This window comes from Hydra vulgaris, chromosome 10, assembly GCF_038396675.1.
Source record: "Hydra vulgaris chromosome 10, alternate assembly HydraT2T_AEP".
NCBI classification, from domain to species: Eukaryota; Metazoa; Cnidaria; class Hydrozoa; order Anthoathecata; family Hydridae; genus Hydra; species Hydra vulgaris.
Window position 1 is genome coordinate 31,114,269 of NC_088929.1, and position 27,983 is coordinate 31,142,251.

At 26.9% G+C, this 27,983-nt stretch overlaps 1 protein-coding gene across 1 annotated transcript; it reads right to left on the reverse strand.

Moving 5' to 3' along the window:
• Nucleotides 1–21: 21 nt before the first annotated feature.
• Nucleotides 22–27,983, reverse strand: LOC100200872 (uncharacterized). The gene is made up of 5 exons (XM_065807767.1): nucleotides 27,727–27,983; nucleotides 20,608–21,344; nucleotides 1,800–2,087; nucleotides 638–742; nucleotides 22–500 (listed from the first exon to the last, which is right to left on the reverse strand). Exons 2-5 carry the CDS (start codon nucleotides 21,329–21,331, stop codon nucleotides 55–57), a joined length of 1,563 nt encoding a protein of 520 aa, XP_065663839.1. The 5' UTR covers nucleotides 21,332–21,344; nucleotides 27,727–27,983; the 3' UTR covers nucleotides 22–54.

Here is a 27,983-nt window from a genome sequence, read left to right on the forward strand (position 1 = left end):
ATCTTATGTGTTAATTTAAAATTTTATTAACTAAACACCCTTATATTCATAATATCATTCACTCATTGATACATTTAAAATAATAGTTCTCGCTTCTAAATATTGACTTACGTTGAAAGGTCCTTTCCATTCACTTACAACACAATCTTTTTTTACAGTTGCTTTATTTAATGCTTTTATCCAAACGCCATTTTGCGGAATTATCCATGACTCCCTGTTACTAGATTTCATCTTATCTGATACCGATATGCAAAATTTTTTTTGAAACGGCCAATCAAGATTTTCATCAAACAAACCCTGCAGAATTCGAACACTAAAATAAATATCTCCATGTAAGCGATCTAACTGTGACTTCAATTGAACTCGATAACCTCGATTGTCTGTGTAAAAGGTTCCACTGTGTTGAATGATTTCAGTTTTGGTTATATCACGCTTTTTTATCCTCCATTCAATCGGTATATTTCCAAGAACACGATCGTTCAGTTTCAACCCAATGTTACCTGGAGAAATTACACAAGAAAGAGTATTTGTTCCTTTCATATAATCAGCCTAATCCAAACTATAAAAGTGGCTGCTTTTTAAGGCATCTAAATTTACTTATAAGCTACTTAAAGATCATTGTTATAAAATTTAAAACCTGCAATTCTGTTATTAAAGTTTGCTTGTTCAGACAAGTACTGTTGAGCTTTCTCAAAGTAGCCTTTTGCAACTTCTTTTTCACTTAAATTTTTATCCTTTTTAGCTAAAACAAAATTTATAAAATCAACTAAAACAATAAAAATTATTTACTAAAATATTTTAACTAAGCAAAAAACCAAATTTAATAAAAATTTCAATTAAACAGGGAGGATCAAGTAAGACCTACCAATAACATACAAACACAAATAACATTTTTATTTTTGATTTAACTATTTTTTCTAGCTTTTTTTAGGTTACAATTGATTGTTTGGGAGCTCATTATGAAACCATGCAGTACACATTTTCATTAAATGCGTTAAAATTATCGACTTTTCTATTTTTGTCAATGAACAATTGTTATGACGCAGCGTAAATATCGGCAACATTTTAATTCAAGACCAGCTCCCACAGTCTTCGTGATCAGGAGTTTGATCGGTCGTTTTGAAAATCGGTTAAAGTGGTCTTACCGTCCTGGTAGAGGTGCCAATCAAAATATTTGTACTAAAAACAACGTGAGAACTGTGAAGCAGAGTGTGCATGTAATCCATCTTTATCAACTAGTCATCGTTCCAGCCAAATAGGCATTTCCAGGACATTGCGTAAAAATTTAAAATTGGATCTTAAGATGTACCAATACAAAATTTAAATTGTGCAAACACTACCGCAAGACCACCAACGACAATACGCCATTCGTTTTACACAATGAATCATACAAATTGATTTTTTAAATGTTTTGATATCGGGTGAAGCACTTTTCCATTTAAATGGTTATGTTAACAAACAAAATTGTAGATTTTGAGGTTCTGAAAACCCAAGAGCAACACACCAGCACCAGTTGCACCCATCCAAATATACTGTTTAATGCGGTGTTAAGGCCAATAAAGTTATCAGCCCATATTTCTCTGAGAATGATATATTTAATATTATATGTTTATATTTTATACATTAAATATATTTAATGTATAAAATATAAACAAAATAAAAAAAAAGTTAATTAGTAGGTCTTATATACCCCACCCTGTAGTATTAAAATTTTATATAAGATTATTTAGTTGTTTTTCATTCATCAATAATATCTCACACAAATCAAAAGTAATTCGAATATTGAATGAAAAGGTTACCATGACCAATTGAATTGCTACTGATTTGAAAGTCTTGTAGTAGCATAAGTTCATCCATGTAATTTGAATTACCATCATCTGATGTTGAATGTTGACTTGACTTTTTCTTTAAATTTCGAGGATGCAGGTTCATTTGGTTTGAGCTGACAGCAGGCTTGTTTTCTTTTTTATCTCTTTTTTGGTTTGGATTGCTGAGATAGTTTTGAGAAAAAATTTGAGAACTTTCATTTCCAGTATTGATATCATTAGAATAATAAGACATGTCATTTTGCAAACTTTGGAGACTACCTTATTAAAACAAAAATATGTAATTACATAACAAAACAGACTACAGATACTTTACATATAACTAAAATATGTAACTACATGATAAAACAAATATTATTAAATAATAAACAAATAATGCTACAAATATTTTGTTTGTATTAAATCAATTTGTTTTTAAATATTAATTCAACTAATATTGATTTATGTAATTCGTGAAAATTTTTAATCCTTATAAATGTTTTTTAATAAATTAAGAAATATTTTAGAACTTTTTTATTATATCAAAAGAACACTTGAAAAATGTTTAAAAATAAAATTTTATTTTTATTAAAAAATAACTAAATATTAGAAGAAAAAATGTGGAGTATAAAAGACCCCTCAAACAAGATGGCCCCTACCACCAAATCTTTTGCTAGGCAATAATTATTATAAATTTAACTGTAACTTTACATCATTATGCCATATATAATTAAGAACAATATAATTTATGTAAGATAATGTTGATGATGAAGACATATGTTGGATCAGAAAACAAGACAGACGTAGGATGATATTGATGATGAAGGTAGATGTTATTCTAGAAAAAAAGACAGATGTAGGATTAAAAAAACAATTATGGTAAATGTCAAAAACGGTCAAGGAGCCAAAAACGGTCGAAAATTGTATGACATAATTTATGGATGACTCTTTAAAAAATTTGATAAACATGGTATACTTCTGATTTGAGTAACTAGAACGGGTTCGATACTAAAGTTGTTAAGATTGAACCTGATTTAACTAAAGATCCTTTATAATTCTTTTGACCATAGTACAACAAGTACAGTAATCCATACAAAAACTCACTTTAAATCTTACAAGAAATTAATCTTTCTAAACTACACTTACTTTAAATCTACCTAGAAATCCAGTTAAAAGCAAAATAATATCAACCATCAGAGACTCAATCTAATCTGGCTAACAATCAGCATTTATGGAAGCAATTTTGAAGTTAAATTTACAACACTAAAAATTAAACTCTACATTGGGATGGTAAACTAGTTTCAGACTTCAAAAACAAGAAAAGATCAGTGATTCTGGTGTCTGGCATGCCAGATTTTGATGAAGACGCTTTTGGGATTCCAGTTATCACAAGTACAACAAGTAAAGAGCAAGCAAAAGCTACTTTAACTTCACAAATAAGACATTTTATGAAAGAACCTTGTTTTTGACACTACAGTTAGTAACTCTGGGTATAAAAGTGAAACTTGTCATCAAAAGGAAAAGCTGTTGAGTAAAAATTAATTTTGCTTTTTAAAATCACATAAATGAAAATATAAGTTCAGTGCAACATCACGTACAAAAAACACCAACTTAATATTATTCAAAGATTCAATTTGGCTAACTACTGGTGCAGCATCAAGTCCAGAAAAATTCAATGATTCAAGATGGTTAACTATTACATTATTATTATAATTAACTAACACAGAAGCTAGTTTTAAGAGCCTAAAATGCAAAGACAGAAGTTTGCAAGCTCTTATGAAACCACCTATACAGTCACTGAAGAGAATAGTTTCTAACAAAAATAAAAAGAACTTGCTACCTCATACTGACTATCAGGAGTGTGCTGAATAGATCGGAAATAAGAAGGTTGGGTGAAACCAAGATATCATCATGCTCAATGAATGCCTTTCATTTTTGTATATTGCAAATATTTTGGCTTTCAGTTCTTAAGCAGAAAATGAATAGAACATTATCACAAAGCTGAAAACAATATGTGAACTTATCTAAATCGAAAATTATTCATCTATTATACCTGATGCAGCTTATAGTGACTTAAACTATGGTATGACATTCAGTACTTAACTGAAGAATGTCCTGTGTTCTCCCTATTTTCAAAAAGACTTTTCTTTTCAGACAAAAAAATAATACTCAAACCATAATAATATTCTTCAACCATCAGAGTTTGAAATAGTCCAAAATTAACATCACTTTTTGGGTTCTTGGAAATAAGAATCCTAGTTTTTCTTTTATAGTCTAAAATGTATAGCCAACTGTATAAAAACTGACATTGTAGCAATCAAAATGACTTTAAAGACAACGCCTTTGCCGTAAGACCTACAAATAAAAATTCATATGTAATCTGTTGCTGGTAAATAAAACAACAAGTGGGGTTGAGTTTTCTAGTAGAAAACAAACAAAATTGTTATAAAATGAATAAGTTTTAACAATAACTCGATTGTTTATATCTTCTTTTTAACAGTAACAGCTTCTGCATCATTTTTCTTGTGTGAGAGATGCTTAATGTTGATTGATAGCTTGTTTGTTGCCCTCACAATCAAACAATTCCCTGGAGATCTTTCTTGGGCTTAATAATTGCATCTGATTACATTAAAGCTTTTCTCCCAATGAAGCAACAATTCTTTCTGAAACAAGGTAAACCTTACTACGATCTAGAGGTAGTTGATAAAATGCAATCTTTTTTGCAAACCAAAACAATTTTAATGGCCACTATAGTTACTATAGTTACACTATAGTTACTATAGTTACACTATAGTTATGATATTTAAAAAAACTTTTGCACTACAGTTTTTTTTTAGATTAAATATAAAGAAATATTAACTATAATAAAATTGAATATATATATATATGAAAAAACAAGATAGATGTTAATGCAAAACGTAAAAGAAATCCATGGTTTAGCAATGGCTTTTGAGCACTAGTACAAATGAAAAAAATCTAACGCACATAAATCTAGCAAACAAATGGAAAGATGCAGAAAAAGTCAATGGATACAAAATAATAACCAAGTATCGAAAAAAAAGCCATATTAGCTAGAAAAGATTATGAAAGAAACCTGATAATAAAATCAAAATCAAATCCAAAACTTATTTATAAAAATGTTAACAGTCAAAGGAATACTAAGCAATTGATAAAAGCCATTTTGAATACTAATGGTACTGAAACAAATAACTAAAGCAAGATAGCAGATATTTTAAACAACCAATTTCATAGCGCCTTTGTAAACGAAAGCAGCATTCTGCCAGAAATAGCAAATACACTACACTTGATCTAAACACACTTGATCTAAACAACAATTTTATTGACTACATAGATATTCTAAACCGACTTGAAAGACTAAATAGAGACTTACAACACAAGTAACCTACCTCTACAATGATACGCAACAAATGTGACTCCAATTTTTAAAAAGGGACGTAAGCTAAACACATTGAACTACAGGCCTGTATCAATCACATTGATAGCATGTAAAGTATTTGAATGAGTTATAAGAAAAATTCACAAAATCATGCAGAGGTCACAATATAAAATAGAGCAGATAACAAACTAAGCTTATACCAAACCATGAATTTATTATAAACAGAATAGCAAATTTATGGAACACATTGGAAATCTTCCAATTCAAGAAAAGTAAATAGTATCGAATTAGAAAAACATTTAGCAATAAAAACAACAACTTGGAACTAACTTTTTTTTTTAATTTTTTGTTATTTTCTTAATAAATTATTGTATATTTCTAAATTGTCATTATTTTTTTAGTAAATTATTGTATATTTTTAAATTGTCATTATTTTTTTTAGAAAACTATTGTATATTTCTAAATTGTTGAAAGCAGTTAAATTGATTTTAACTCATTCGCTGTTAACGCAGCTACAGTTTAAATACTATTACAAACTTTTTTGTTGAGAATGTTTTGAAATGAATAAAAGTGTTTTAATTTGTATATATTTTTTTTTAATGTCACAGATAATCACTAATCCTAGGTTTTAATTAATTTATAGTTTATCTTTACTTTTAGTTTAATATTTTGTATTTATCTTAATATTATGTACTTACTTTTCCAGTGTTTAAAAATAAAATATGTTTAATTAGTTGCAGTTGATGACAATATTTAAATGTACCATAATTTTTTAAATTATTATTTTCAAAGCAATTATCAATAAAGTTTTTAAACTTCGTTTGATAATATGAAAATTTCATACAATTTTATTATTTATTATAAAAGATTTGTTAGTCTTTATAATTTATAAAAAAGATGCTGATTACAAGTTAAACTTGAATATTTTAGATATTTAATTGGAGGCATCATCAGTTAGTCAACTTTTTTGTATTACCTATTTTATTTGTGACTTTTTAAAATTCATCTTTTTCAGTTTTCATTTCAATTTTTAATTAAGTTTATGCATAATTCTAATGATTCTTCAAGAACTAAGATAAATTTTTATCTTGAAGTTGAAATGTTCTTGAAGTTCAGATATTTAAACACACACACACACAGATATATATATATATATATATATATATATATATATATATATATTAACACTGTGTTTCATCAACATTGTTTAACACTGTGTTTCATCAATAAAGACTCATCAGAAAACTTTTTCTGATTGGTCTTTATTGATGAAACAGCGTTAAATGAAAAATTTTTGTTAAGTGATTTTCTACTAATTTATTATTGCTCTGTTCTTTTAAGAACATTTATTTTGTAGAATACATTTTAAAAATTACATACATATATATATATATATATATATATATATATATATATATATATATATATATATATATATATATATATATATATATATATATATATATATATATATGTATATATATATATAATTTTTAAAATAATTCTACAAAATAGAATGTTCAATGTTCTTAAAAAACAGAGCAATAATAAATTAGTAGAAAATCACTTAACAAAAAAATATATATATATTCATATATATACATATAAACAGTACTTTTTTTCTGGAGAAAAAGGTGCAAGGACTCACCTGTTTTATTTTGAACATGTCAAAAATGAAGCACAAATCAGCTATAATCAAATAAAATCAAACTATCCAAAACTATAAACTTCTATAGCCGAGTTTTTTTCAATTTTTGCTGGACAAATCATCGTCTCCTTTCCTGGCTCTTAATGTCTACAGCTGAATGCCTTCTATTAAACAACCACAAATCAACATACTTTAAAAGATAAAAGCTTGTATGTAGTGGTCTAATTTGATGAACAAAAGCGTTGAAACTGTTTAGGTCATTAATGAAGCCTTGGTTGGTGTGATAATTAGATTTATCTATGAAAATCCTTGTTCGCATTCACTTGAGGAAACGGGGATAGTATGAAGAGCATGTACCAAATGAACTAAATTTTTAAGATACGTTTTTTCTACAAGTTATTCATGGAATCCATGAATCATTTCTCTTTCATTTAACTGTAGTCTTTTCCCTTAATTTTTTTTTTTTTTAAAAAAAAAAGTTTATTATATAAAAATGGGGGAAAAAAAAAGTTAACATATATGTAAAAAAAAAGGTGCCGGTGCGTTCTAGGAGAAAAAAAGCACTGCATATATATATATATATATATATATATATATATATATATATATATATATATATATATATATATATATACTTATATTTCCTCTCTATTTATAAACATTAGAACAAAGACTTATGAATATCACATAAAGTTAGTACAAATAATAGTTTATAATAGATAAATGTCTACAGCATCAAGTTTAGTGTCATTAAGAAATTTAAGTGTAATGCTCGTTTCATTTTTTGAAATATATAATTAACCCTATAAACATTTCTCCATATATCATATTTTTCATCAATAAATATTTTGAATGTTTGAAAAACACATGAGCAAATAATTTTAGATAAAGCAAAATTTACTTAATTAGACTTTTTAATGTCTTAATTAGAAGGATCAAGTTTTATTATACTTTGTTTGAGAATAAAAGCAAATATCTTAAGCATTTTGCTAAGCGATATATAAATTTTCATCAGTTTATTACAACCTTAAGAAGTATAGGACATTTATATACATTTCATATTTGTTGCAATATAATTACGGTTGATTCCCAGTAAGTAGAACACTGAACACAAGCTTTCGTTATCTCGAACTGTTTTTTAAAGTCCTTTGAAAGCAAGAACAATTGTTTCCACTCAAGTTGAACATTCGTTTAATCAAACCATTTTCCCTGGTCCTTTGGAGGTTCAATTTAATGGGAATTTACTGTATATAATGCAATATTTATAAAAAGAGAAATGTGTTGTCCAATAAAACTTGATTGATAGTTTGTGCAATGCACATACATTTTTATTTATATGAGGGTGTTTCCTGATTTTCAATTAGCTCTATTTTTATTTAATATTATGCAATAATGTTTATTTTAAAAATTTTGATAAGTTACTGTTTATCTCCTCCTTGCATTTAAGTGTTTTTAAAGTTGGCAATCATACATTACCAGATAAGTCATTAAAAATATTAAATCATGATGCGTTATACTATTTGATGTTATGCAGCCCTTGGAATTGGGGGCAGCATTTGGCAATACCAACCTAAAAGTATTTGAGGTCAGCAAAAATTTGCTGACCTCATTTCTATGTTTACGGTAAAACTTTTGTGTGAATTTTTTTTTGCCGACCTCTAATAGTTTAACCTCTAAGTTGGCAAAAAATTGCTGACCTCATTTTTTCTAATTCCGAGGGCTGTGTTATGTATATTTTGCATTTCTTTAGTTCTATTTTCTTTTGTTTGTTTGCTGTTTAAACATGGTTTAAATTTAGTAAATTTTTATGATTTGAAGTTTACTTGATTAATCAAGATAAGTCAAGAGTTGAGGAGAAACTGGAAATCTACACATTTAAGGTAAAACTAATTGTGTTTCCTGTTAACATTACAAAAACAGCTTCTAAAGGTAATTGTGTTAATGATATTTTTTTAATTAAGTTCAACATTAGCTGGTAAACCAATCCTGTCATCACCAATAATAGCGGCAACAAATAAATAGATTTGTTTCATTGCTTCTTTTATACTTCTTTTACATATTATAATTGCATTTTTTCATTTTAGATTTATCTTGCAATGGTTTTTTAGCATTTTGTAGAACAAATAAAGGACCCACATCTCTTAGGGTGTGGGCCCAAAATAAATGGGGACAAAGTCTGCCCCTCTTTTTATCGGTGGAGTGGCTTTTTTAGAAGGCAAAATAGGAGTGATGGTAAACAATTTAATTACATCTACAATTAGTATTTTTTGCAGTTTGTTAATCTACTTCTAGATGTAGTTGAATGTTTTTTAATTTTTAACTTTTTGCTTATATTACATTTTTTTTGTTTTGTTTTATTATTTTGTAGATATTTGTAATTGTAAATAATATAAATTTGATTTGTTTTGAAAAAAATATTTTTTGTTCTTTTTTGTAAATAAGAATTTTTGTTATGTTTTTTTTTGTTTATTTGTTTGTTTTTTGTTGTTTTGTTTGTAATTAAATTTTCTTAAAAGATATATTTTGTTCCTTTTTAACAACTGATGTTTGGCTAATTGTAAATATATATACTTATATATATTATATACTTTTGTTTCGTATCTCCTTATTTTGGCAGAAGCTTCTCTTAACTTAAAATCTTGATTACTTTTAATTAAAATATTTCTTTTCATCTGCCAATAAAATAAGAAAGCTGGAGAAGGGGTTAACATTTTGGTAGTTGTTAGAATTTCTTCTATTATTAACATATTTATGTAATTAATTAGGTAAACCTGGGCATTTAACACAATAAAGAAACAATTTTCTTCGTCAAGTAGGGAGATGTGATATTCAAACTTCTTCTTTTGAAATAAATAAACTTAGTATGGTTCAAATAAGCTTTAGGTAAGCAAAAAATCAATTTTTATCAAATATAAAGTTAGTATGGATGCCAAATGGAAAATGTCCAACAGAACCTCTATCAGCAGAACAATATAATAATTTACTAATATGTGACAAAGCTACAGAAGACAACGTAGAGGCACTTTATAAAACAACGCTTACAATAGAATCAACCATCAAAGATGCTCTTAATTTGACAACAACAACCACAGCTAACAACATGCTACCAACTTTTTTCGCAAGTTATAGCCTCGCAAAATCTTATTGTTACTGGTGCGGTAATGATCCACATCCTAAAATTAAATGGACAGCACAATTTTCCACCTGTACACATTGTCAAATAAGGGACCACTGGGTAACTGCCTGCCTCTTAAAGAAGCAAAATAAAATCTACACTAATGCAACAGTTGTTAAAGAATATAATGAAGAAAAATGATAACACAATAAGATCTATGGTTATAGCAGCTATCAACTCACCTGGTAGACTAACTAATGTCACTATAAATAAAAATATAACACATGCACTGATAGATATTGGTTCCGATAAAACATTTATTGTATCAGAACTTCTCATGGAACTTTTCTTATGATACTCAACCTATATTGAAATTATTATTGGCAGATAATTTGACATTAAAAGTTAAAGGAAACTTCCAACACTCATTGTCATTAGCTTGCAAAAAATTGAACATGCAATTGCTTGTTGTAGCCAACTTGGTGGCATTAGTAACTATCAGAATGGACCTCTTAACACAACATACCTCAATTACTATCAATTTTAATGGAAACAAAGAGCCCATAAAATTGTCTTGCAATAAAAAGTATGAAGTGTATTACTTGCGCATTGATACCTGGAGTTGATATCAATAAAATTAATCCGGTCACTACAACATCACAATGAGTTTCCGTAAATAACTTCTTCACAGATGAGATAAACTGTATGTTAATACAAGAGATAAATCAAGTGAGTCATGGCCTTTTGCATGTGCAATGTTTTGTAGTATCAACAGAAAACAAAAATTGTTTTGTGATTGATTATTCAATACAATCAATCTGCACACTCCACTTGATTCATATCCAACACCCTAAATCAACAATGTGATACTTAAGATAGCAGCTCATAAAGTCTTCAGCACAATTGACCTCAAATCGACTTATAATCAGGTGAAAATACAACCTGAAGATTATAAGCCACATTTGAAGCTAATGGCAGATTACACAAGATCAAACTTTACTTTTTGGTTGCACCCAAAGGTAAACATGTACAGCATTTTTACCTATTGGTTGCACCAAATGATAAAAATGCTGTTCGAATTTTTCAGCAGGTAATGGATGAATTTATTTAGACAAATAAACTTGAAAACACTAATGCTTATCTTGACAATATAAATATTATTGGAAAAGATGCCCAAAAGCATGACAAAAATTTTAACTTTCTACATGCAGTTAAAATTGCCAAATGAGAAGTAAATAAAGAAAAGAGCAAATTATTAAAAAAATTAAAGTTTTTTTAATTTGCTCTTTTTTTAAAGATTACTACAGCTAGGCAGCCTACCCATGGCCTTCTTCTCAAAAACACTAACAAACGCTGAAAGAAAATACGCAACTATTGAGAAAGAAGCGGCTGCCATAGTAGAATACTGTAGAAGTTGGAAACAATTTAGTACCATATGGGCCCCTGAGATGCATAGTGGTATAAGTCACTCCTATCTAGTTTTGAGATACAGAGGCATTTAGTGCATCATATCATAAATCATCAAACTGTTTTAGAGGAAGTAATTAAAAATAGCATCATTATCTATATCATTAGACTTATACCACTCTGTCATGTAATAGAATAAACAAAACGCTAACCATTGGTGGCACTAACTCAAAATATTGAAAAATGTGACTTATACCACTATGCATCTCATGGGCTCATATATTACTATAATTATAGACCAAATATCTATTAAAAGGGTTGAATTAAGTGATTGCAATTTACAAAATCTGGAAAAATATCTGGCCTTCAAAATTTTAGTTCATGCAAAGTCGTGTACTTTGTTTTCAAGGAGCAAATTATTATTAGTTTTTTAGCGCAAAAGTTATAAAAAACAAAGCGAAATAATAAATTTGCCACTACAAAAGGAATAACACTCTAGTCACTAACTGCATTATAAAAGTAATAAAATTACAATAGTGTTATTACTTTTATAAAGCACTTATAACTATTAAAGTTTATTTTTTTGTTTAAACAAAATTAGTAATTCCAAATTTTAATCAAAGTAAAAAATCATCTAGAAAAAATAATGTGGATATTCAAATGTTATTAAAAACCTCAGGAACAAATACACCTTAACAACTTTATAAAAGCGTGTTTAATAAAAAGTTTATCATTATAAAAAATGTTACTAATAGTCCGTAAAAACGCACGTTAATTTTAAAATCAACCAACAAAAAGTTTTCATTAGTTGATTTTAAAATTCACGCACGTTTTTATGGACCATTAGTAACGCTTTTTATAATGCTAAACTTTTTATACACTAGATTTTTATAAAGTTGCTTAAGTTCCTTAATAAGTTTTAAATATTATTTGAATATCCAATTTATTTCTCTGGATGCTTTTCTACTTCAATTAAAATTTGGGATTACTTATGTTGCTTGTGAATGAATTATAAAAATTAAAAGTGCGTTATAAGATAAATAGTTAAAAGTTATAAGAGTAACACTATTATATTTATTACTTTTATAATGTCATTAGTTAATAGAGTGTTATTACTTTTGTAGTCGTAAGGTTATTATTTTATTTTTTAAAACTTTTTCACTAACAAATTTAAGTTGATTCGACCCTTAAAACAAAGAACACAGTTTTGCATAAACTAAAATTTTGAAGACCAGATATTTTTCCGGATTTTTCATTTCATGATCGCTTAATTCAACTCTTGTATTACCCTTATTTCCAATAAACAGAGTTAAACAAAAATTAAAAATGAAAAACTAACTCGCTGGTGTTTAGAATTAGCAGACATTAACTATATAATTTCATACAGACTAGGAAACCAAAATACTGTAGCCAATACCTTTCTCAATGTTGCTCTACTCAACATTTTAATACCAACAAAATTTTCTACAATATTCATTCCCAACTATTCCATCCTGGAGTTAAAAGAATAGTACATAATTGCAAAAACCAAAATCTAACTTACTCAACCAATAAAATCAAACAACTAACAAGCCAATGTACAATCTGCATAGAACTCAAACCAAGTGTCGACAAACCTCCCACTGGTCATCTTATTCAGGCAACGAGAACTTGGAAAGCTTATCTATTGATTTAATCAGGGCTTTACAATCTACCATAGCTAATAAATACATCCTCGTGGTAGTAGACGAATATTTGTGCTACCCATTTGCATTCCCATGTAAGGATATAACAGCTGACACTGTGATACGACACCTTCTCAGTCTCCTTTCCTTATTTGATGCACCATCATTTATACACACAGATCGAGGGACACAATTTGAAAGTATAAAACTCAAAGTATTCCTAGAAAGAAACAGTGTCATTAAAACCCAAACTACTCCATATAACCCACAAGGCAATGGTCAATGTGAATGAACAAATAGAACAATACTTAAAGCTGTTAGTCTGGTCCTGAAAACATTAAGTCAAGGAAAAGATTGACAGGAGGTAACATTGCAAATGGCTCTATCCTCTGTGAGAGGACTTCTGCGTACTGCTACTTACAAAACACTCCATCAGAGGATGATGAATTTTCAATGCTCATTAATAACAGGTATGGTTTTACCAAACTTCCTAACAGAACAGGATTCCAAAATCCAATACAGATGTTACATATGAATAAAATGAGATCCACTTGTTGACAGAGTTCAACAAGTTATTATTGACAAGTTACTTCGCACATGTCAATTTTCAAAATGGAAAAAATGATATGGTTTCAACAAAAGATCTCACTCTGTTACAAGATCGAAATCCAATAACAGAACCAATCCAACAACAACAACAACAACCAGTCCAACTCCGATGACTTGAACAATGACAAAATTGTTATAAGTAACAATATCCACAATTCTGGAAATAGAAAACAAGACAAATTAAAGGACACTAACAAAGTAGCTTCAAACCCACAGAATTCAACTGGGAATCCAATAAAGGATAGCATCTCTTATAAACAATCACCTACAACAAAAATACCTAGCCAACATTGTAAACAAAAAGTTACTCCTGAAACACAGCCTAATATCTCCTCAAGAACAGGTCTCACAATTGAAAGGTGAAAGTATCTTGATGACTACTTTCTTTCATAGATTGTAATCCAAGTAAGTCATTACACCTTGTACTAAAACTTTCTTAAGACAGAGAAGACTGTTATATTTTAACTTGTATCGTGAACTAAGTAATTGACGCCACTTCCCATCATTTGAAATAATACGGTTATATGAACTGGAGTTATTTAATTATAGATAATTAATATGTTATATAATCCATCTTGTAGTTCTTAAATTGTGTTTAACAATATATTTGATAAAAGTCAAAATACTATTACAGTTTTAAAACAGGTTCATATAAGCTTCAAGTATGCAAAAAAGAGAAAAAAAATTATTATGCGTCCTTTTACTTTTAATATTAGAAGATTACAATAAGAGTTTTCAAAGTATAGAACATTAACTTTGGGAAAAAAAAATAGGTTCCAAGCTATTAAAACTTACAGATTTTTTTTTTATCATTTTACATGGCTCTGCAGTTTTTTAAAATCTTAACTTCAGAGATAGTGCAGTCAATTGGTGCAAACTTTGTGCTATTTAGGGTAAAAGCATGAAACTTGGTGGAAATGATGATAAGGTTAAAATATTCTTTTTAAGAATCAGACCCACTTTCAAAATGACCATAGATGGTCTCCAACTACCACCTGTCCATAATAATAAATTTTTTTTTTTTTTTAAATCTTATAATTTATACACCAATTGAAAGCTCAATAAAAATGAAGCAAAAAATATAAAAACACTATGTAGAAAAAGTTAATTGTTAAAAGTTAGAGGGCTTTAAAACGCTCTAAATCCAGGGGGTAAAATAAATATAAAGTATGATGTGCAAAAATAAATTCTTTTTAAGAAATGACAATGTACAAAATTTTGAAAGATTTTATTTATTTGAAATATGTCACAAAATTCTTTTGTGTACATACATGATTCTGAATTCAGTCAACTGATAATTTACAATACTACACTGCAAAATATGAACTCTTATTTTAAGCAAAAAAAAAACTTGTTTTAAGCTATTTTTTACTCAAAACAAGCAATTTTTTACTTGTCAGTATGGTAAGCAATTTTTTACTAAGCAACGATTTTTTTATTAACCAAGAATTAAAAAAAAATCTTAGTAAAAAAATATTGCTTAGTAAAAAAATATTGCAAAATCAAATCAGTTGCGATTGTGACAGCTACAAAAACAGAAACAGGACTTGTTTAAGTAATTTTGTTTATTCCTAGAAAACTTTCAACAAATTTAACATTTAATCTTCTTAATTATTTTTTATAGGATGTTATATTGATTATAATACAATTTTTTGTTTGTTCATGTTTTACATAAAATGGTCAAAAAGTCGTGGTCATGACATCGCAATTGTGACAAAATATTGTACTATCAGATGACATTACATTTTAGGTATTTTAAAGGTATATTTTAGCATTGCCAAAGTTTTTAAAAATATATAAACAATTTAAACAATGTTTATATTTATTCTTAGAAAAATAAAAGAAACACAAACAAGTTTTCAATAAAAAAAAACGTAACAAATCATTTTATTAAATTGCAATATTAAAGACACTTAAATAAACTAAACAAATCAATACACTAAATAACGGTTTTTGCTGTGTTATTTGTCTGATAGTTGTGATACTTGTTTCATGCTAAAAATTTTATTCTTAACTTTCCAGTAATGGTAAAGTTGAATATCTTCAACCTTTTCTGCTAGCAGTAAAGTATCGCTTAGCTGATTATAATGTTGATCGATTCTATCTTCATTCAAATATATTAAATTTACCGTCGAATCTTTGCATATAGCTTCATAAAACCACACATTTTGAATAACAACTTGTCTTGCTTTAACCTTTTGCCATGTTATTCTTTTTAAAGTTCCTCCTACTTCATTAATGGGTCCTTTTCCGTGGGCTTTAGCAAAAAAATTCCACTCGAAAGTTGGAATATTAAATGTTCCTTGACAATACTTCAAGAATTTTACCATGAAGTAGTTTTCAAATTGAGAAGATGGATCATCACTCCACAATGCTACTTTGTGTATAACTGAATTGGTTGCATAAGCCTTTAAAAAATATATTACAAATGTTATGCATCCGTCAAAGATAAAAATAAAAGATATAAAAATTGAACTGTTTAAGAAAAATACTTTTAAAGTTAATTCAAGGAAAACACTGGTGCATGTTTTGCTGTAATCATTTTTATCGGTCAAATAAGCAACCATATTTTTCAAATTTTTACCATAAACAGCAACAGTGAAGATTGTTATTTAAGATTGACTCCAATAAGCACTTTAAACTTATTCTTGATGAGTACAGCAATTGTTTTGGCTAAAATCAAAGTGTACTAATAATTCGCCATCCATAATATTATCTTTTTGGTGACGATAAACAGACGCTTTGTGACGTTTAATTAAATGGTGAATCCAAAACTAAGGTAGCATTTTCAAAAACTCTGTATATGTTGCATACAAAGACTGTTTGATCAATCCCTGCTGTAGACAATTTGTAACCTTACCAACTTATGTAACTGACTTCAATGCATTCTTCATTTTGCTATTTGAATGGTGGTTGTAAGAACAGTTAGCACAAAAACTACATGACAGTAAAAGGCAACCTGGAGTGAGAGGGCTGCAAAGAATCCATTTGTTTACCCAGTTTGTATTATTAAGTTCAAACTTAAGGTTTGAGGATAAAGCATTGCATATACTAATAAAATTTTCAAGAATTAGACAACAGCAGATTTCAAGAGGCGTCTCTGAATATGTGAGCATTTGAGCTGGATGAAGTGCACAAAGTTTGGAAAATTTTATCTCGCTACCAAATTCTTCTGCATACAGGGTATAACATTCCCTTAATTTAAGTAACAAGTAATGTTTTTGAAATTTTTCACCATTAATTTTTATAAAGTTTATACTCCAGGTATAAAATAAAACTTTATACCTGGAGTCCATCGAGATATTTCTTCGCGGTTGTAAAACATGATTAAATACATTAGAAGATAAACGGATGCGCTTTTTTATCTTTGATATATCTGGTAAAGAGATGTTTATTTCTATTGCTATCTGTTTAATGACATAACCTGCTTTTCGTGGCGACTTTGGTAAAGCCAATTTAATGCGTTTCATAGCACGTGCTTCTGACAAACTTGAATGATAGACAGGTTCTTTCATTTGACTAGAAGAAGAACAAGGAATATCAATGATACCTTGAGCTTTTTGAAGATCTCTGTGTTTACGCTATCTTAATTTAGCAAGCTTGTTATTTTTCAATTCTTGCTCTGGAATTGATTGTTGGCGACGAATATAACTTTGTTCTTTTTCTATTTTCTTTTAATTAAGTTTTCTTCCTTTCTCTATAATCTTTACAAACTTGTTTGTGAGACTTGGGCATTGTTTTAATACTTATGTTTCCTGTACTTTTATGTAAAATATGTCAAATAAGTTATATTTTAAATTAGTTCATAACCTTTAAATACACAGTTATATTAATTGTTTATATTACTCTTTATAACATGCGTTTTAATTAAAGTTTTTTGAATTTAATCTTCTTTGATGCATTTGAACATCTATATATTGCATTTAAACATTGAAATGACACATTTAAACATCAAAACGACGCATTTAAACATCTAAGCATCCATTATGTCGCAGTCGTGACAAAAAAGATATTGCATTTTACTTTTTTCAAGAAAAGGATATTATAAATTTGTTTTTACATATATATTCATTTCAACTAAAATGCTTTTGCTAAATATTTTATAATTAAAAAAAAATTAAATTTAGGTTGTATAAAAAAACTAAATTTGTTATAATAGTCACGGTCATGACAATGAAAAACACTTTGTTTCTTTTTAGTAACATACCAACTAATAATTGAGATAATAATAATATCACTTAATAATACTAATAACAAACTTATTTAATCAATAATGTTTATTCTGAGAATTAAAAATTGAAAAAAAAAAAACAATGTTTAACACAACTCCATGTTAAGAAATCCATGTATTTTACATCATAAAATATTAAAAATGGCTACCAAATTTTAAAACATCTCCTACACATGCATAAAAACAAATGACAAAGTGGAGAAATTTTTTTTAGATGCACTAATGTTTGTTTGCGCTAGATGCACTAATGCATTAGATACACTAATGTAATGTCTGTTAATTTAATTTAAAAAAAGTCTATTTCTTATATTCAGTTAAAATATTTTTGAATTATGGCAATCTTATATGAAATGACCCTTAAAAAAAAACTTGCTTAATAAAAAAAATCTTGCTTAGTAAAAAAATTCTTCCTTAGTAAAAAATTGCTTACCATACTGACAAGTAAAAAATTGCTTGTTTTAAGTAAAAAATTGCTTAAAACAAGTTGTTTTTTTTTGCTTAAAACAAGAACTCATTTTTTGCAGTGTATGAAAGGTGTTTGTCAAAATCAACAAAAAACCAAGATTCAAAAGAGATAAAAATCTTGATAAAGTCCCATAAGTATTTATGTAGGCATAATGATTCATATATGAAAACTCGCAAAAAAACACTTGTTGATAAACCTTATAAACTTGGGATATCAATATCTTAAAACCGGGTTAGGGAATTATCAACACAAATGGGTAACAGAGTTTTGAACTACTTCACAGAAAATAAACTGGTTTGCCCACCATGGTTGATCCTAACATTTTCACAACTGCTACTTTGGATAATATAGACCACAATCCAAGTTCCACAACAGCTTAAGACTCTTTTCACGGTACAGGAATATCATTATTCCAGCATAAAAGTTTCAAATATCATGAGCAAAATAAAAGTCATCAATTTCAAACATGGGTAATCCATTTAAAGAAGAAAGCCTAGATCTTCTGGTGCTTGATACCCATGATATCAAAGACAAAGAAGTGGTAAATACTGTTTATTCAATTGTGAGTTTTGGAGAAAAATATTTAACCATTTTTTCCAAACCAGAATAAAGGAGTGTAAGGAGTCTATCTTCAATCCAATAAAATGAAATAAGCTACCACTTTTTAGTTACCACTGATGTTGCTGTCATTGGTAAAACTTATTATTTGTACTTTAGATTATCTTTAAGTTAGGAAATATTTCATGTCATGAAAATAGTTTTTATTAAAAATCACATAATCATAGTTTTCTAATTTTAGGTTTAGGACTTTTTCATAAGCTTCATTTAGAAAAATGATGGATATGGTTTAGTACGGGCAAAAACCAATGCTTCATTTCACTGCACAATCTTGTAAAATGTCTTGATCCAAAACAGAAATTTTTACCTCTTTTTCACCCAATAACAGGTTGCAATCAAGTTTCATTTTTTGCTGGAAAAAAGAAAAAAACTTTCCTGGAAAACTTGGGAAATTTTGAAGATCTCACTAATGCCTTGCAATCAATTTCTGATTGTCCAAAGGAAGATATCATCAGTATTTAACACCTAATTGAAAACCTTTTTGTGCTACTATATGACCCAACAAGCTTTTACAGTAGTGTAAATGAATGCAGAAAAGATTTAATTTCAAAAAAAAGGACATTTACCAGACGCCATACAATATACATACTGCATATCTCTAGAGCTGTTTACTAAGCTTCATATACAATCATTGTATAAGATGCCATCATTGCTTAATCCATGTGAGTGGGGTTGGATTATGAAAGACAATATTTACGAAATTGTTTGGACGACAATTCAGGAAGATTCCAAAATTATGCTGTGAACTTATACAATGTGGCTGCAAAATAGAGAAAGGTTGTAGAGATCTTTGTAAATGTGTAAAAGTATTACTTCCATGTACTGCACATTGCAAATATGGCAGTGATAAATTCATAATTTACCAAAATATTTAAATAATGGGTTTTAAAGTTTATTTAAAATTTTAAGGGGTAAATTTTGATAACATTGTGTTTTTAATATTTATTTAATACTTTGAATAATTATTTAATATTTTATTATTTATTTTATATTTTTAAATATTTTAGTATTACTTATAAATTTGTTTTTTTTAATTTTTATTAAGGTTTAACTAGGTCATAAGAACATTTAGTTATAATTGAAAAATACAATTTGGTACAAAAATTTAAGTTTTACTCCCTGACTTTTAGGTTTTTAAAGCCCTGCCTCTGGTTACCTATTTATTTTTAACATATTCTGTTTTTGTATTTTTTGCTGCGCTTTTAATGAGCTATTTTGGAAGTGGGTCTGTATAATTAACATGTAGGCCAAGTTTCATGCTTTTACCCCAAATAGCACAAAACATATAAATTTTTCACTAATTGAGTGCACTAAGAGCCACTTCACAAGAAACAAATTAAGTACTGTACTAAAAGTAAAATATAAAAATTTAGGACTATAAGCATTGAATTAAACAAATTTAACTTATTCACCACAACTGGATTTATAAAATTTATTTGGTTTTTCAATATAAACAATTAAATTTTTGTTATATTGTATTTTTAACATTAAAACTAATCTTTCAATGATAAAACTAAATTTTCAACTAAATCGACATTACAAATCAAATAAACTTACAAATTATATAAACTTACAAACTAAATAAACTTACAACTAAATCAACATTACAAGCTAAAGTGAAAATCAATTCATTAAAAAAAAAGTTACCTTTAGAAGAAAAATCATTTCTCCCTTCCTTATTTTTTGGAGCACGCCTTGGTCTTCTTCTTTTATGCTTCGAAGGTTCTGATACTGAACTGCTTTCAGCAGAAATTGCTCCACAACTTCCACTAAAACTTGAACAATTATCATTTGAAATCTCAGACTGCTGTAATATGTCAGTACAGCCTGATGATAAACCAAGAAGTAAACTTTCAACTTTAACCAATCTCATTTCTAAAAGCTCTCTTTTTGCTCTTTCAATGTTCAGTTGCCTTTGAAAATGATTAGCTACTTTATTTATTAATTTATCTGATGAAATTTCATTTTGCGTAATGCCATTCACATTTTTTAACACGGAGATGTTATTTTGAAGATTTGAGATTAATCGCGTATGATTAGATACTTGATTCATTAAAGTACTTATCTTCTTGCAATCCTTACTACGCTGCTCACAAAGATCTTTTATTTTTTTATTAGCTTTGTTAAGAGCATCAGAAATGCTTAATTGATCATTATTAAATTTAGTGTTATCCACCAACTTCTTTGAGAAAGAGTTTGTTGAATCTTCTACTTTTAACTTTGAAGTATTTAAACCACCAAACAAAAAATCAAAGTCTTCATCTGTTATTTTTATAGGCTCTTTGTCAATTATATCTTGAACATCATACTGTGTGTTAGACTTTGAAGATGAAATCGGAATAGGTTCATCTTTCAAACTTATTAAACTCATTGTATATTTTAAACTAAAAAAAAACACTTTGAATGAATAATCAATGCATTATATATATTTCCATTTATTTAACTATAAAATATGACAAATTTACAACAATATATTATAAACTCACATAAATAAGTTTAGGTATCACTCATATAGTTAAAAACTAGTCAATGGAGTGACACACACAAAAAAAAAATTCTATATATAAAACATAAAAAGAATTTAAAATAAAAGAAATAAAAAAAGAAATAAAAAGAAATAAAATAAAATAAAGCACTAATAAATAAAGATAATATTAATAATTGTAATAATAACATAATAAAAATAATAATAATAACAATAATAATAACAATAAAAATAATAATATGAATAAAATAACATTGCAAATAGTAACTATATTATGATAACTTTAATAAAAAACTATAACTAATGATAAAAAATATGGTAAAAAATATTATAGTAAAGTTTATAACTATGACAGAAATTATAAAAATAAACATAACATTTGCAAAATTTATGACAATAACCATAAAACCATTACTACAATAGAATCACTATCACTATGATTATAAATAATATTAAAAAGACTTTTAAAACAAAGATAAATTAATGATAATAGTAGTAAAGTTGAAAAAAAAGTTAATATATATCTTATACTTCTGATTTAGGTGAGCAGTGTGATGTCATAATGAAATAGCCTGCTATTGGGAGCTTCAGTACATACATTGATTAATAAATAGCCTGACTCGCAGCGAAATGCTGCTACATCGGCTGAGGGTTTGGCATGGGGCAGCAATATTTTCATTTATTATTCTTCGTTTTTTTCTTCTTTTTTTTTTAAAAAAAACTGCATTGATTAAGATAAGCAAAAAAAAGCAAGAAAATGCTTACATAAATATGCTATAGTAGATATATAGAAAATAAAAGTAATAATAGTTTTATAAATACAGTAATAAATACAGAATATTATATAATGTACTGACTAAATTATACTAACCTATTAAATGTAAAACATTTCAATATATATATATATATATATATATATATATATATATATATATATATATATATATATATATATATATATATATATATATATATACATATATATATATATATATATATATATATATATATATATATATATATATATATATATATTTAAATACACGTGTGTGTGTATATATATATATATATATATTTATATATATATATATATATATACGTGTGTGTGTATATATATATATATATATATATATATATATATATATATATATATATATATATATATATATATATATATATATATACACACACACGTATATACATTTTTAGGAAAATATTTTTAATTAAAAAATACCATCATAAGAATGGTAATAATGCCTTTTTGAAATATATGGTTTACGCATCTTCCTGCTTAGTAGCTTAGCTAAAAATCTGCAATTTCAGGTTTAACATTATTGCCAATCATATATTGGATTTGCTCCGTAACTTTTGTAATACTGATGTCAACCAACTCATACCAATGATTAGCATTAAAACTAATTTACAGAATTTTTTTTCAAACTTTCGTTAACTATTTTATAAATACAAACTGAAGCCAATTACCAAATTTAATGAATCATTTTTTTCAAAACTTTCTTTTAGTTAACTATAAAAAAATACCTTTGTCTTAGAGCCAGTAGGATTTGAAAACCAAAGTTTCATATCTTGCTGTCATTATCTTTTAGCATGGCATAAAGAATATTTTTAGGTTTAACAAAATGGATTGTTTATGTTTTTTTAACAATAATTTTAACACCATCAAACAGAAGATTATTTATTCTAGTAATAGTAAAAAAAATAACGCGCAGGGATTCGTGAAATTTTGAAGATTTTTTTATTTCGAACCACGCTGGAGCGCAAACCTGAACAATAGAAACAGTTTAAAGAAACGGTTGCCCATTTATCAGAAACTTTATCAAAGCCTATTCCTTTGCAGCATTTAAATAAAAGTCTTTGATTGCAACTAAGGTCTATTAGTATTTCTTCTCGAATATATCCATGGAAGTTCATTTTGATGTAAGGTGCATCCAATTAGATGTAGTTTTCTTTTTAAAAACTCTGCTAGTTTTACCACTAAGCCACTTATTGGTCCAGTATTGGTAGCAGTATTATCAAGAAGAACAGCTTGTATACTCTCCAAACTGTTATATTCTTGTAAAACACTGAACATTTCAATAGCAAGAACTAAGTCTGTAGCACCAGAAACAGGAATCGTCTAATGAGTCAAATTATTTCCACTTGATTTTCCATCTTCTTAAGCAAATGTGACGTTCAGGTTCAATGCATTTCTTTAGTACTTCTCCTTGAGGTGAGTTTTTTATTTTACTTGTTTTAGTTACCTGATCGAATTTGCTATCAACCCCAAAACAAATTAATTGTTTTTTATTGTTTTTTTTTGTTCTGAGTCCACTAACAATTTACTTTTGACTTGGCCCTATCTAATTTGCATTTGTCAAATAAAATATCTTTTATACCAACGTCATTTTTCAGAAGATGTTTAATGTCATGTAGTAAAGCATTTGCAAGGGCTGCACCTACATCTGTCAAACACTTGTTTCTGATTAGTTCAATTGCAATTTGCCTTCATCCTAAAAAAGTTGATACAATAAAATGCTTTCTGTTTTATCTACTACAAACATTTCATTTATTTATAAAATATTTACCTCCGTATTGGATGAACCACTAGTTTTTTGCTTGGATCTGTCATTGATTATTTACATGGGCCACCACAAACTTTTTTTTTTCACTTTTCATCCCTGTAATTGTAGCCTTAACTTTCAGCATTTTCGTAGACTAATAATATATGTAAACTGTATTAAAGTATAACACTTAGAGTCATGGACCATGGTGTGACTTTTTAGTGGGGGCTAAAGCACCAAAAAACCCTAAAATATCAAAAATTACTATTAAAAAAACCCTGCTTTGTAAAAAAAAAATCCCTTTCGAAAAGCCATGGTCACCTCAGGAATTAAGTAAAACCATTAGTTCCTTCAAAAAATTTTATATTTTAATCTAATTCAGAAGTTGCAAAACAAAACTTAGGTAATATTAAATAGGTAAAAACATTACTCTAAATATAATAATCATAAGTATTTACCTTTGATATTAAATGATTTCTTTAAATTGCAATTTTATTTTTGAACCAACTTTTAAATACTTTATATTTAATTTTAAAACCAACTTTTACATACAAACAAGATACAATACTTTTAAATACGAAAAAGAACTTTTAAATACAAAAAAGATTTGCAAAATTTAAATTTAAATATGTGTAAACGATTTAGCAAAAATATATTACCTTCTTAAAACATTGTTTATTGGTTACTTTATAAATTTAAAATGAGATATTTTAAAACAAGATTACTAGACTTAAAATAAAATATTTTAATGTTACAAATTCACTATCTAACTAGTCCAAAATTAAGACTTGAAATGTAAATCCGTCATTTTTAAACCAGGTACATTTTAAACCAGATACTTGAGATTTGGCAAAACCTCATTTCTAGACACAGTAACTGCAACATTACGCAACTCAAAATTATATATATATATATATATATATATATATATATATATATATATATATATATATATATATATATATATATATATATATATAATTTTCTACAAAAACCCCTAGTCAATATAATCCAAAGTCTTTAGATAGTTTATGTATGTACTGAAGCCCCTGGCAGCAGGCTATTAAAGTAATATATCAGACATGTTATCTAAACACACATATTATACATATATATATATATATATATATATATATATATATATATATATATATATATATATATATATATATATATATATATATATATATATATATATACATATATATATATATATATATATATATATATATATATATATATATATATATATATATATATATATAAATATATATACATATATATATATATATATATATATATATATATATATATATATATATATATATACATATATATATATATATATATACTATATATATATATATATATATATATATATATATATATATATATATATATATATATATATATATATATATATATATATATATATATATATATATATATATATATATATATACAAATGAGAGAGAGAGTTAGCTATTTCTATACATCTATAGTAAGCAAATAGTCTGTTACAGCTATTTTTTATATTGCATATTTAAAATTTAAAACTTGTATAAAATTACTAATTTACAAAAAATTTTGACTTTTAAAATTTTAAAACTTATAGTCTTTTCGTTGTTATTATTATCTCTTTATTCGTTCAATTAAAATCATCAATATTAACAAAGCTATCCTATAATATTCATAATTGATAAAATTGCAAGAGATCTTAGTGCAAAACAATAAACTAAAAACTAAATAATAAATCAGAAACACTGTCAAAAATTGAATAGAGTCTTGTAATACACGTGTTTAATGCCATGTCTTGCAAATTTACTATATCGTTAAAGAAAGATCACAAAATAAATGCTGAGTATCAACTCTTCACAATGTCTCATACTTAAGTCTATGTGATGGAATAGGAGGAACTATAAAAAGAGCAAACGCTAGTCTACAAGCAGCAATTACAAATCAGACTCCCACACTACACAAAGTATATTTTTGTATAAATTTAGATGGAAATAAAAAGCCAATAAAAGCATTATGTGTTAACATATTTTATCGATCAAGTAATGATCTCAATAACCATCAAACTTATTTTGACCTCCAGGAATTATTCAAAAAATATTGTACAAGCTATCACTATTTTGGTTAAGATAAAGAGAAATTGTTCTTATGGAGAATCTTTAGTGTTTTTAATTTAAAATTTGGTAAAAAATTATCTGTAAAAATTTTTTTTATTTGTACTGTAAAAAAAAAAATTTTCCTTTACAGTAACATTAAAGATTTTAAAATTTCATGACAAAAAGGATTAAACAGCATCTTTTTTTTATTTTACTTTATCAATCTCAAACATGTGTATTAGATGTAATATAGGTGGCATATTCATGAATGTGTTTGCTTACACCGATGATATAGTTCTAATTGCATCTTCTTGGTTTTCTCTTTAAAAACTAATTAGCTTTACAAATAAGAAATCTTTTTTAATTAACATGTCTTTTAATACCAAGATTTATTTAAACTAATTAGCTTTACAAATAAGAAATCTTTTTTAATTAACATGTTTTTTAATATCAAAAATTATATCAAAATCTTTCCCAGAATTATGTGTACCAGGCTGTAAAATTGCTTTTGTTGAATCTTTTAAATACCTTGGTCATATAATAAAAAATGATTAAACTGATGATCTTGGTATAACCAAAGAGGTGAAGCATCTTTACACGCGTACAAATATTCTAATTAGATGCTTTCATTTATACTCTACCAGAGTAAAGGCTAAATTATTTAAATCATATTGTATTTGTTTATATGGTGCTCCTCTGTGGCAAAATTATAATGATAAAATAATGGCAAGCTTTCAGTATTGCTTCAACAAATGTGCTAAAGTATTTTTTGGTTAGAACAATTATGATAGTATATCTCTTATGCTTTTAGAGCACAGATTACTATCTTTTAATACAATTATCTTAAACTACAGACAAACTTTTTGTAATCAGTTGATGGCTTATACCTTAGTAAATAATTCTATGCATCAAATTTTAAAATAATATTTTTCTTTTAAAAACTATGGACCCGGCACTTAAACGGTAAATGCCTGTTGTCTGAAATACATTTTTAACAAAAGCAATAAAAAATAACATGTATGTATATATACATGTTAATATAAAAAAGCTATAAAAAAATTCATTCCATTTGATATTAGAGGTTCTTAAGTTATAAGTTAAATAGTTTGACAGATGAAGATCATCCGATCATGATCTCATTAGCAAGTTAATACTTTTTATCGTTATAAGTTTCCGTTTGGCTAATAAATATATATATATATATATATATATATATATATATATATATATATATATATATATATATATATATATATATATATATATATATATATATATATATATATATAATGCATATATACAATACGTATATAGAATATACATAAAAACATACTATAGTACTTTGAATATGATACAGTTTGTCAATTTTTGTTACGTTAAAAGTAACGGATTACATAAACTACGCTTTTTTAAGAAACCAAATAGACTTGCTCGAGCGACAGAAGATACCACACTTAATATGCCGAAAGTTAAATAATACTTATATTTGACTAGAATTAAGAGGAACATTTCGGGGAAAAATAAAACTCCACCGTAGACGTCAATTTGACAACCATAAGCAATTAATTAAAAAATTAAGAACAATTTTGCCAGCAACGTTTTATTTACTTACCAGGACGTTCTGAACGGAGAGTGCTTCGGGCTCGCAGCAACTCTCCAAAGCTGTGTAACTGTGTAACTGTGTAAAGCTGTGTAACTGTGTAAAGCTGTGTAACTGTGTAAAGCTGTGTAACTGTGTAAAGCTGTGTAATGCTGTGTAAAGCTGTGTAGCTGTGTAAAGCTGTGTAACTGTGTAAGGAGCAACTCGCCAAAGCTGTGTGTATCGCCATCGCCAAAGCTGTATGCACCGCCATCGCTAATGCGACTCGA

Coding starts and splice junctions, on each gene's coding strand:
- LOC100200872 (XM_065807767.1), bottom strand. CDS start 21,331: ATGAGTTTAATAAGTTTGAAAGATGAACCTATTCCGATTTCATCTTCA. Junction 743..1,799: donor TAGCAATTCAATTGGTCATG/GTAACCTTTTCA, acceptor ATTTTGTTTTAG/CTAAAAAGGATAAAAATTTA. Junction 501..637: donor CTTTAATAACAGAATTGCAG/GTTTTAAATTTT, acceptor TAATTTCTCCAG/GTAACATTGGGTTGAAACTG.